Source organism: Bidens hawaiensis, unplaced genomic scaffold (genome assembly GCF_021521415.1).
Source record: "Bidens hawaiensis isolate Kalapana, Puna unplaced genomic scaffold, B.hawaiensis_p1.1 tig00033850_1, whole genome shotgun sequence".
NCBI classification, from domain to species: domain Eukaryota; kingdom Viridiplantae; phylum Streptophyta; class Magnoliopsida; order Asterales; family Asteraceae; genus Bidens; species Bidens hawaiensis.
In genome coordinates, this window is record NW_027495826.1 from 175,421 (window position 1) to 188,848 (window position 13,428).

Sequence of the window (13,428 nt, forward strand, 5' to 3'; positions counted from 1 at the left end):
GGAGCATTAGATTGAAAACAATACTGAGGTCTCGAGAACTTTGGGATGTCGTCTATCTTGGTGTTACCGCTGTAGATAATGGCTCTCATGATCATCGTGAAGCAAAGAAGAGGGATGCTTTAGCCATGTCGATTATCCAGCAAGGAGTTCACGATCAACTTTTTTCTCGTGTAGCGGCGTGTGAGTCTACAAAGGAGACATGGGATACGCTTCAAGGCGAATTCCAGGGGGGATATTCAGGTACTATCTGTTAAGCTTCAAGGGCTTCGACGAGATTTTGAAAGTCTCGTTATGAAAGGTGATGAGACCATAGGGAACTACTTTTCCCGGGTCATGGACAACGTAGGACGCCAAAGGTCTTACAGAGAAGAACTTACCGATCAGAAAGTTGTATAAAAGGTACTTCGAAGCTTATCACCCAAATTTGATTATGTCATACCATAAATTGAAGTTGTGTATGATTCAACTACGGTAACCCCGGTAAAAATAATGGGGCTGTTGCAATCCCATGAAGAACGTATCAACAGTCGAGCTCAAATTGACAGCGAAACAAAGAAACCAGAGCATCAAGACGAACAAGCACTCCAAGTGTTCAACGACCAGGCCAAAGCCATACGTGGTAGAGGTCGTGGTCGAGGAGCAATGCGAGGGCGTGCACCTGGTCGTGGTCGAGGAAATACCTTTGATCGTAGTAAAGTACCACAATGCCACATATGTAAAAAATATGGTCACTTAAAAAAGGACTGTTGGTATAATGAAGAGGCCCAAGTTAATGTAGCAGAAAACGATGACCAGAAAATGGAGGTATTGAAGATGAAACTCAACATTTGTTGTTAGCGGTTCATGAAAACATGCAAGATCAGTGTGCTCTTATGGCTCTCAATGACGAAGCCAACAACAAATCCCATATCTGGTTTATCGATTCTGGGTGTTCAAACCATATGACGGGTTTAAAAGCAATCTTCACTGATCTTGATGAAACCTTCAAGATGGGAGTTCAGTTGGGTGATAAAAAACGGTTAAATGTTGAGGGTAGAGGAACCGTGAAGATTCAGACCGGGCATAACGATCACAGGTTGCTTGAAGACGTCTACTTTGCACCCAAACTTGAGTACAACTTACTAAGTGTTGCGCAATTGATGAAAAAGGGATACTCAATTCTCTTTGATGATGGCAAGTGCTTGGTGAAAAATAAGGCTACTGGAAAGAATGTCATGGAGATCTCGGCAGCCTCCAACAACATGTTTGTGTTTAATACCAAGTGCTTGATAGCCTCTGAAGACATGTCTTCCAAATATGATTCTGAATCCAGGAAGTGGCATAACAGGTATGCTCATCTAAAGTTTGAAAGTCTTAAACAATTGCATGATAAAGAGATGGTAAAAGGGCTGCCTAAAATTAAAAATTATGTACACTGTGAAGCATGTGTTCTTGGCAAACAAACTAGGAAGCCCTTTAAGTCTACCTCATGGCGTGCTAAGACCAAACTAGGACTGGTACACACTGATTTGTGTGGACCCATGCAAACTCCTAGTCTTGGTAATAGTTGGTACTACCTTCTCTTTGTATATGACCTTACACGTATGTACGTATGTGTTGGGTTTACTTTTTAACCTACAAAAGTGAAGCCTTTGAGAAATTTAAACATTTCAAGACCATGATAGAAAAAGAATGTAGCTGCTACATTAAAGTACTTCGTTCTGACAGAGGTGGTGAGTTTTGCTCCCAAAATTTCAATACTTATTGTTCTCAAGCTGGAATCAAAAGAGAGGTCACAGTTCCATACACCCCACAACACAATGGGGTGGTGGAACGAAAAAACTGAACAATCATGAACCTCGCAAGAAGTATGCTTTAAGAGAAGGAATTACCCAACTTTCTTTGGGCTGAGGCAGTGTCTACAGCTGTTTATACAATAAGCAGGTCACCCACTAAGGCACTTGTAAACCAAACTCCTTTACATGCATGGTCAGGTGTGAAACCCTCAGTTGATCACCTGAGAACTTTTGGGTGTATAGCGCATGGTATAGTTCCTTCGCAGTTGAGAAAGAAACTTGACAAGAGATCAGAACGTGCCATCCTCATTGGGTATTCTAATCAGATTGATGGAGTTTATAGACTCTATAATCCTGATACAAAGAAGTTCAATGTGAAAAGAGATGTAGATTTTTTTGAGGATGCAAGGTGGAACTGGAAATCACAAGGGACCAGTTCTGGAAGTACCTACCACTTCATTGATCCATTTCCTTTAGACCCAACAAATGAAAATCAAATGAAGCCAACCCTATACCTGAAACCCCACAAAATGAGACCACCAACTCCTATGTTAACACCAATTCCCATGAAACCATCTCACCTACAACTATACTACCTAATCCTAGTCCTACACACCTACCCTCTAGTTCTCATTCATCTCACTCAACCCATGACCCATCACCATCAAGTCAATCTAATCCTGCATCATCCTCCATCAATTCAATCGGTCCCTCTAAAAGATCTACAAAGCCTCCAATTTGGTTACAAGACTACTATACAGGAGAAGGGTTGTCAGATAGTGATTATGAACTCTCAACAATTTGCTTTAAGTGTCACTGATCCAGTGACTTATTCACAAGATGTTTCTTCTCCAAAATGGATAGAAGCTATGAGGCAAGAAATCCAAGCCATAGAAAAAAACCGTACATGGCAATTAGTCCCGTTACCACCTGAGAAGCAAACAATTGGGGTCAAGTGGCTTTTTAAGACAAAACTTGGATCAAATGGGGATGTTGTGAAACACAAAGCCCGCCTGGTGGCAAAAAGGTACTCACAGCAACCAGGGATTGATTATCAAGAGACCTTTGCACCTGCTGCTCGATTCGAAACAATCAAGTTGTTGATATCCATTGTTGCTCAAAAGGGATGGAAAATTCATCAACTTGATGTCAAGTCAGCCTTTTTGAATGGGGAACTCTGAAGAAATTTATGTTGATCAGCCAGATGGGTTTGTGTCCAAGGAGCAACCGGATATGGTATATAAGCTTAATAAAGCCTTATATGGGCTCAAGCAAGCCCCAAGGGCTTGGTATTCCAAAATTGACAAGTATTTTGTACATCATGGTTACAAGAAAAGTCAAAGTGAGCCAACCCTTTATATCAAACAAACTCCAACAGGTAATATCATCTATGTATGCCTTTATGTTGATGATATTATTTGTATTTCTTCCTGCCATAAATTGGTGGTTGAATTCAAAGAAGGAATGAAACATACATTTGAGATTACTGACTTGGGGTTACTCAAACTATTCCTCGGGTTGGAGATTATCCAAGTTGATGATGGAATTTTTCTGCATCAGCAAACATATTCTCAGAATTTGCTGAAAAAATTTGGTGTGACTAAAGGTAAAGTTGAAATCACTACAATGAATAATAATGAGAAATTAAGTGCTCAAGATGGTGCGGAAAAGGCTGACGGGGAGGTATTTAGAAGCTTGGTGGGAGGCCTAATCTATTTAACTCACACTAGGCCTGATTTGGCATACACTATGAGTTTTGTGTCCAGGTTTATGCAAAGCCCCTCCAAAATTCACATGGGTGCAGCACGCAGAATTCTTAAGTATGTAGCAGGAGTGCTGAGTATGGTATTTGGTATGCTAAGGGTGTTGAGATTTCACTAACTGGCTACAGTGACAGTGATAGGGCCAGTTGCATTGATGACCGGAAAAGTCTCTCGGCTTATATTTTCACTATAGGCAGTGGGATTGTGTCATAGTGCTCAAAGAAATAACAAACAGAAGCCTTATCAAGTACAGAGGCTGAATATATTGCAGCTCAGGTGCCACGTGTCAAGCAAGTTGGTTACGGAGAATTTTAGAAGATATGGGGTTAAAACAAGTGGAACCAACTATTGTGTATTGTGATAACAAATCAGCTATAAGCTTGTCAAAAAATCCTATTCATCATAGTCGTTCGAAGCACATTGAGTTAAGGTATCACTTCATTAGGGAGATGGTGGAAAAGAAGATTGTTACTCTCGAATTTTGTTCCACGCATGATCAAGTGGCAGATGCTCTTACAAAGTCCTTAACAAAGAAAAGTTTGTTTATTTCAGATGGTTGCTTGGAGTTCGACAGTTTGGCTCAAGGGAGGATATTGAAGTGTGATCCAAACCGTTATTGTTTGCATGGAAGCTCAAGACCTAGTCATTTGCATGTGATAATTAAGCTGATGGAATAAGTCTAGCCATGTTGGCACGTTTCCCTATTTTTATGTTTTGATTGTTAAGATAATAATGGGTCATCCTGTTTACCCGGTGGCCTTTAGAACGTTTGGTTGTTGAGTCTTTTGTGGGTTTCTCTTGCTATTTAAGCACCTTTGTAACTCAGCTTTTATTATCACTTAAGAAATACAAAAACTACTTGAGCTTCCATACTTGTTTGTGTACTTTTAAGTTGTATCTGATCCTAAATACCAACATAATCGTATGTCGTCTTCACTACCAATCATTCCCACTATAAGATGTTGCATAGATTATGTGGAATATTCCACCACCCAATAATTATAAAATTTCTCTTTAACATTTGACTAAAGTCACTTACCCTCTTTATAATAATTAATAAAACCACTCAACTTATTAACTTTTCATTATTGTGAAGTTTTCTATAAACATTATTTTTTTTAACTAAGATCGTTAAATGTACGTGTATTATACTTGGTTACTATATGCCCTTATTTGTTAAGTTTAAACTTGAGGTAGCAGATAGTTGTGAAGTCACTAAGTAATAAACAAGTTTAAACTTGAAGTAGCAAATATTTTTAATCAAGTTTTTTAATTCACTTCACTTTATTAGAAATTTACATGCAGTGAAACAAGAAATTAAAGTTTAATGATTTTTAAGTGTTTGGTAATGGAGCATTATAAGGGCATTATAAGTACATACGCACATTATATTCAGCTTGAAGTGGTAATAACGGAAAGAACATTAACAATAATTATCAACTACACATGTTTTCTTTGGCTAAAATAATTATAATGCATCAGAAAATACCTTTTAAAGGACATTAACCTTTACCATGCCCTTCTAAGTGGCGTTATAAGACCAAAACTAAAACTTGTTACTATTTCATGACTGTTTATTATTGTATTAATAAGCTGGTTTTGTTTTGGCACATCTAACTATTTAATTCTGAAAATGATTTTTTTAATGGTTAACGGATCTTTCAAATAAGTTACTGACTAAAAATTAATCACATAGGAATACACTCGCCTTTTGATCTAGGGAAAACTCTCATCTAAGGTCAAAGTGCGTGAGCACTTGCCCGAAGACACGACACCTGCTCGCCTAGTCCAGGGCAGCCCGTGAGCCAGCGAAATGAAGATAAGGATTTAGACCCACATTTAGTTAAGAACTCCAATTTAAAAAGAAAATAACATTGTGTATAGATATCTATAATATAAATAAACGAAGACATAAAAATCCTATGTGTTGCGATGTGGTCGCTCCCCCTTTTTTTGGAGTCACCAGATTTGCTTGATTTTTAAATGGAGCATTGTCATGCATTTGACCCGAATTCATGAGTATGAGTCTTACCAAACCCAGATATTCCTTAAACGAGTTATAACATCTCATTAAATTAAAAATTATTCTCACCAAATTATTGATTTAAAAATCCTATAAAATAGGATATAATAAAAATTAATATCTTATTTATTTTAAAAAAGATATATAAAGATATATATATATATATATATATATATATATATATATATTATTTAAATTAGAAAACCAATTTGATAGTAAAAAAATAAACGAGTCTTGGGTCTCATCAAACCATAAGTATATTATTAACTTTCATAAATATTATTTATAATTAATAACCAATTTTATAGTAAAAAAAATAAACGGGTCTTGGGTCTCTTCAAAACCATATAACTTTTAAACCGGGTTATAATATCTCATTTATTTGTGAAAAATTTATTATCAAACCATAAATACATTATTAACTTTCATATAATAAAAATATAAATTCAAAAAATAAATAAATATTAGAATAAACAATATAAAACAACCCCGTAATACGGGGACAAAAACTAGTTATATATATATTAAAAGGCAGATAGTCGTTGTCTCACCCCAAATACTATTCATCAGCTAAACCAGTGACTTTTTTGCACGTGTCCCGAGTAATCTGTTTTTCAACGTCGACAGTTACAAGGTAATTTGCTTTTGTGACGTTTCCTTTACACCTTTTTCCTTGAAGTAATTAGCCGGTGGGAGATCTTTGGATATGTGCAAGTGGATCATCTGGACAGAAGATGAACCTTATTTTAGGGTCTAATTTCACTTTCTGAGTTGTTCATAGATGGTGGTAATATCTTCAATTTTAGTTAAGGTAAGGTAACCATCGCCAAAATCCGCTTCTTCCTAACTACCTTCAACTTTCTTTCTGAATCAGTTCTTCCACGCAACGTATCTCCTATTGATGATATCATGGTGGTAATATCTTCAATTTTAGTAAACTATTCATTTATGGGAAACCTAGGGTTTCTAATTTCACTTTGGGGGCGGGGGGGGGGGGATTTTGAACTTTGTAATTAAGGTGTGAATTGAGGGATTTTGGGATTACGTTAGCCTTAATTGTGGGTTTTTCAAATAAAATAGTAGTGTTTTTTTTTTCTTTTACATGTGCATCTTTGTGTGCCCAGAGATTGATATCTTGCTGTCGTGAAGATAACATGGTAGTGTATAGAGTGGTTTCTACTGAAGCAACTGGACTTTGCTCAATGATACGATCACTTGACATTTTCAATTTAATTTATTGATAAACGCATGTAGGGTGACCTTAAGTTCATGTTGTAGCCAATTCAGCTGATACATCTTAAGTTCATGTTATGCAATTGATCTTAGAACCCTCACGTCCTTGATTTGTTAACGTTTATGTAATCAAGCATACCAGTTTTCGTTATTAAAGCTACAAAATTTTATACGCTACTTAATTGTGTGTTTACACGGAAACAACAAAGTGTAGCCGAGGTGACCGGAGCAAAGAATGTAATAGTTGCGAGGGTTGCATCAAGTGCCTGAGTGGTATACGCATCGTCGGTTGGAGGGGTGTGCATCGATCCTAATAGAGGTTCATCTGAATATACAGCAAGTGTTTTTGTCAATAGTGGGTGTCTTTTAACTTCCAAATTCTGAATATACAAATGACATGCATGGTAGGTGTTTTGTCATTAACAGGTACTTTTTAAGTTTTTTATAGTTATGCCATTTAGATGTGCTTTTCGTTTATGAAGATATATTTTTTATAAAAAAAAATGGAGTACCTGTTGGAGCTCAATAGAAATTTACAGAACTAAATAAGTACAGGTAATCCTTTTTTTAAAACTTGGTTATACATTAGCTATTTGCAAACTAATCAAAATGAGAAAAAAAGTGTTGATGCATCCACCTAATTAATCAAGTGTAACCTGAATAAATCATACTTTAAATCATACTTATTGGAGGTACTTGTAATAACATTCGGGTTACACTTGATCTCTAATGGGTCCATCAGGTGAAATCTGAAACTTTTGGCAAGTTGAATCTAAAAGAGATTATGGTCAATAATTCTTGATTTCATTGATTTACAAAGGCTCTTTAAATAGCCATCATACAACCGAAAAATAGGAAGAGATATACATGAATATGGAAAAGATATACAAGGCAAATATTAAGCAACTAATTAAGCTATATCAATTCCTATAAAAATGGTGGCATTATTATCAGCTAAGACACCCCCGCAGTTTGAACAGGCGGCGGACAGACGTTCAAACTAGACCTAAAAGACTGAAACAATTGCCGTGAGATTCCCTTTGTGAAAATATCTGCGTATTGTAAGGAAGATGGAACATGAAAAACCCGAATATGGCCTATACGAACCTTTTCTCTGACAAAGTGAGTATCAATTTCGATGTGCTTAGTACGCTGGTGCTGTACCGGATTATCTGAAAGGTAAACGGCTGAAACGTTGTCACAATACACAATAGACGACTGTCGTAATGGAGTGTGCAATTCAAGAAGAAGATTACGAATCCAAGTGGCCTCAGCAACTGCGTTTGCAACACCTCTGTATTCGGCCTCGGCACTAGATCTTGAAATGGTTGGTTGTCTCTTAAAGGACCAAGCGATTAAGTTATCACCAAGAAAAACGCAATATCCACTAGTCGAGCGACGGGAATCCGGGCAGCCACCCCAGTCGGCATCAGAGTATGCAACTAAAGAAGTAGTAACTGAAGGAGTTATATGGAGGCCGTAATCTATGGTGCCCTGCAAATACCGAATAATACGCTTCAAAAAAGTAAAGTAAGGTTCACGCGGATCATGCATGAATAGGCAAATTTGTTGAACCACATAAGAAATGTCGGGACGAGTAAAAGTGAGGTACTGCAATGCTCCAGCCAAGCTTCGGTAAAGTGTGGGGTCATTAAAGGGAGCACCATCTGTTGCACTCAGCTTGGCTGCCAAATCGACTAGGGTGACACATGGTTTACAGTTCATCATGGAGCATGTGCAATGATGTACTTGGTGTATTGGGCCTCTGAGATAAAAATAGGCCATTGTTGTTGCGGGTGGCCGTGATGCCCAGAAAGTGATGCAGATTACCCAAATCAGTCATGGAGAATTCCTTGGAAAGCATATCTATAATCTGTCGTAGTAGAACAAAAGATGAAGCGGTAAGAACAATATCGTCCACATACAGCAACTCGTAAGCCATGTCCGTCCCGGAGTGATATATGAATAGAGAATTGTCACATACACTGCTTTTGAATCCCCTTGAAAGAATAAAGTTGGCAAACCTTGTATACCACGCCCTGGGAGCTTGTTTAAGCCCGTATAGAGATTTTTTGAGACGACATACAAACTCCGGATGACGTTTATCCACAAATCCCGGAGGTTGATGCATAAATACAACCTCATTTAAATACCCATGTAAAAAGGCATTTTTAACATCCAATTGATGTATTGGCCAAGACTGAGAGACTACTAAGGACAGAACCGTCTGAATAGTAGCCGGCTTAACAACCGGACTAAAAGTGTCTTCACAATCAACTCCAACTTTTTGAGATTTCCCGTTAACAACCAACCTAGCTTTGTACCGTTCCAACGAACCATCAGACTTAAACTTATGTCGAAATAACCACATGCATCTAATTATCGGTCTATCATTCGGTCTTGGAACCAACTCCCAAGTATCATTCACCTGTAAAGCAGAAAATTCGGTTTGCATGCAATGCAACCAATTAGGATCCCCGAAGGCTTTGGCATAGGTTGTTGGAACAGGAGAGATGGATGCGGATACAAATGTCTGGGAAGTTGGGGGCTGATGTGTACTGGCTTTGGAGCGGGTGACCATTGGATGAGTGTTAGTTGGAGGGTTCGGTGTTGGTTGGGTGGGGTGACCCTGGGGTGTTGTCTGATTTGAAGTGGGTGCAGGTGTTTAGACTGTGGCCGAAGGCTGTGTAGAAGTGGTAGGCTGCTGAGTAGTCAATGGGGGTGGTACGTGTCTAGCTCGGCGGGTGTAGGTAATGGGATAGGGTGTGATACGGGGGCGGGGATGGTGTGCGGCTGTTGTGGGCTGAGCTGGGGTACGGAAAACGAAAGGTAGAGGGATTGAATCATCCAACCTGGTAGTGGATGGGATTGTGTATGGAAAGGTGTGCTCGTCAAAAGTGACATGACGAGAGATATGAACTCTACCAGTGGTGGGGTCAAAGCACCTGTAGCCTCGAAAATCCGGGGGATATCCGAGGAATATGCATCGAACCGAACGATGGTGTAGTTTATGTGGTTGTGTGGCAGATGTGTTCGGGTAGCATGCACAACCAAAAACTCGTAAATGGTCATATGTGGGATGACGTAGGTATAGGGAAAATGTTGGTGTGTAAAAGTTTAGACGTTTTGTTGGTAAAATATTGTGTAAATAGACTGCGGTGTGAAGTTCTTCGACCCAAAACATTGGTGGTAAGTTGGCATGAATGAGTAGGGAGCGAATGATGTCATTTAGGCGACGAATCATGCGCTCCGCCCGGCCGTTTTGGGAAGAGGTTTGAGGGCAGGAAAATCTGAGAAGTAAACCATGTTGATTAGCAAAGGTTTTGAAAGCATTGTTATCAAATTCACCCCCTAGATCACATTGGAATGTTTTGATGTTTCTGTTAAATTGGGTAGCAATTAATTGGTGGAACTTAGTGAAAGTTGTAAATGTTTCAGATTTATATTTTAAAGGATAAATCCAAAGAAAGTGGGAGAAATTATCAATGAGAACCATATAATATTTATAGCCACTTTTACTAGTTACCGGTGATGTCCATAAATCACAATGGATAATGTCAAATGGTGAAAAAGTGAAAGAATTTGAAGCATAGAAAGGAAGTCTTTTACTATTAGATAATTGACAAGAATGGCAAAAAAAACTTGTTTTTATTACATGGAAAATTAAAATTGCCACTAAGAACATCCAAAACTTGAGCACCAGGGTGGCCAAAATGCCCGTGCCAAGGTAATGAAGTAGTGGTGATGAAACAAGCAGAGGGCGGAAGCTGAGGAGCGGTGAATGGGTAGAGATCCCCGGTGCTATTGTGGCGCGACAGAATTCGTCCAGTTGTTAGGTCCTTCAAAAAAAAACCAAACGGGTCAAATTCAACAGACAAATTGTTATCGCGAGTAAAACGTCTAACAGAGATAAGGTTTTTAATGATTTTGGGGCTGTAAAGGATATCAGGTAGGATGTATGTGCGGTTGAAGACGGTATGAAAGCCTGTCCCGGATCCGTATATTGGTAAACCATTGCCTACCAAAATTTTACTACTAACAGGAGAAGATAAAGGTTGTTGAATCATACCTTGGTCCTGAGTGACGTGTCGTTCAGCCCCAGTATCCATGAACTTAGTGGGGTCCGGTTACTGCAGTTGCATGGTTGTGAAAGCAGCCTGGAGATCGGACGGGCACAAAGTATTGTATCCGGGCGGCAGTTGAACCGAAGAGGCTGCAGGAGGGAACTGACTCTGATCAGGCTGCTAGTACATGAAGTTAGCCTGCGGAGTAGAAGGCTGTCCCTGCTGACCGGAAAGAGGACCCCATGCTGGCTGAGTTGGGTACGGGCATGGAGGCGTATTCCACAAAGCCCATTGAGGGTACCCAGCTGTTTGATAAGACCAAGGGCCGCTGTTAGGCTGCTGAAAACGTCCATCCCCGTGTCCTCGACCTCTGCGACCACGGTAACCTTGTCCACGACCCCGTCCCCGACCTCGTTGGTAACCTTGAGGTGGCGGGTTAGGGTTGTGGGAAGGCTGAGAGGGTGGTGGCTGGTTGGAAGAAGGTGGGTGAGGATTTGGGGCTTGAGGGTTGAGGAGGACAGATTGTGTGCTTTGGCGTGCAGCATGGCGAATGACTTCATCTTGCAACATACATAGTGCTAGATCCTAGTCAGCGTCTTGTGCATTGATAAGAGAAGCGGTAGTGTCAAATTCAGCGTGTAAGCCATGTACCAGTTGTAACACAAGTCGAGACTCGGTCACGGGCTGATCAACGTCTCCAAGTTGATTAGCGAGATCTTTCAGATGTTGGCAGTAATCGTCTAGAGAAGAACAGGCTGACAATGTGAGATTAACGAATTTAGTTTCCAGGGCAGCCGAACGTGCTTTCTTATTACTCAAAAAAATCTTCTCAATCTTGACCCACGCATTACGTGTTGTTGTTTCGGTTTCCAAGACTCGATTTAGGATGTCATCTGATATGGTACTATAAATCCACTGCAACACGAGGGCATCAATTTCCTTCCACGATGTATAATCGACTGAGTTTTCAAGTGGAGGTGGGGTATTATCAAGGTGATCGAGGACTTTATAGGCAGTGGCATGGAGTTTGAAAAGTTTAGTCCAAGATGAATAAGTCACCTTGGAGCCGTCGAGGGTCCGAATCTTTGTTTGAATATTCGTGACCGAGTAGGCTGGGTGAAGAGCAACAGGTTTGAAAGAACTTTCTGCTGTGGCATCATCTTTAGCCATGAGGACAGCAGTAAAAGAAACAGGGAATAGGGTCAGAGGTTGTCGAAACAGCAGGTGATCGGAATAGAGAAAAGAGAGAAAAAAAGAGATTATTCAGAACCTAGGGCTTTGATACCATAAAAGAGATTATGGTCAATAATTCTTGATTTCATTGATTTACAAAGGCCTTTTAAATAGGCATCGTACAACCAAAAAATAGGAAGAGATATACATGAATATGGAAAAGATATACAAGGCAAATATTAAGCAACTAATTAAGCTATATCAATTCCTATAATAATGGTGGCATTATAATCAGCTAAGAGAATCAAGTTGAACGGGTTGAAATTCACCCTTGGTATATTGTTAATTCACAAAGCTTCCTAGATCATCTTATTCAAAGCAAACTAAATGGTCTTCAGCCAGCCAGCCAACCGGTTAGAACGCATGAATATTTGATGAAGTGGGTTTGCAAAATATTGAACAAAACAAATTCATAGCTTCTTTTCCTCTCGGGAGGTAAAGCTGAATTCCCCTTAACAATTGATATGCTTTCCAGATTTTGTTTCAATTAGATTCAATGTTTGGTTTCTCTTAATGTTATTTTTTTGAAGTTACAGTTGGATTGCTCTCAGTGTATTTTTGTATGTTAAGCAAAGTCGCGTAAGTCCTAAAGTCACAAAAATGGTGTCCATAGCCGAGAGCTTAATCTTTGACGACAGGGCATAAAGGGTTGGTGCTAATTTGGTCAGCAATGATGGTTAGAGTATATTGAAGAACTTGAAGCCCTTCTTTGTTTATATAGCATATAGTTTATTCGTATCGGGAGGTTCACACCTCTTCGTTTGTGGTTTCGTACACCAAGTTTTTAGTCGGTAATTTTATTGTATTAAAATTTTCAGTAGACTACAGTTGTTGCTAGAGCTTTTGTAAAAAGTTTTACTTGGATATCTAAGAAATGAAATGATAATTTAGAACCTACGTTTTAGACACGGAGGAGACAGTGTCCTAAGCCGAGCGACCAGAAACGAAACTGATTTTTTGGCTAGCTCAATAGTTACCCAGTTGATTTAGTTGATTTACAAACGTAGAACCCGCTGCAAAGCGCGGGTGTGATTTACTAGTATATATTTAATCGGCTAATTAAAAACAAACATATATGTCTATTAGGTTGGTGGTAAACTTGTGTTCTGCTAACATATAAGTCATGAGTTCGAGACTCTTTATTAGCACTTTTTATTTTTGTTTTTTAAAACAATTGTAATAAAAGGGTTACAAAATCTCATTTTGATCTAGGCCTTAAAAATCGTTGAGTGGCCCTAACCTAGTCTCCCATCAACACCCTAACGCTGCTTAAACTAAATGCTAGGTGCGATAATCAAACATGTCACATTGAACACAAGTCTCTTTATTACCGTTCC

General features: G+C 39.1%; 1 protein-coding gene across 1 annotated transcript; it reads left to right on the top strand.

The window, feature by feature from the left end:
- Positions 1–489: 489 nt before the first annotated feature.
- On the top strand, positions 490–2,956 carry LOC143585448 (uncharacterized). Its single transcript, XM_077067236.1, has 3 exons — positions 490–804; positions 864–1,379; positions 2,042–2,956. Exons 1-3 carry the CDS (start codon positions 490–492, stop codon positions 2,954–2,956), a joined length of 1,746 nt encoding a protein of 581 aa, XP_076923351.1.
- Positions 2,957–13,428: the final 10,472 nt, after the last annotated feature.

Excerpts from the sequence above, each read along its gene's own strand:
- LOC143585448 (XM_077067236.1), top strand. The coding sequence starts at position 490 with ATGGGGCTGTTGCAATCCCATGAAGAACGTATCAACAGTCGAGCTCAA. Across the intron at positions 805-863 it reads ACGATGACCAGAAAATGGAG|TGTGCTCTTATGGCTCTCAA; the intron begins GTATTGAAGATG and ends ATGCAAGATCAG. Across the intron at positions 1,380-2,041 it reads AATTGCATGATAAAGAGATG|TTGAGAAAGAAACTTGACAA; the intron begins GTAAAAGGGCTG and ends GTTCCTTCGCAG.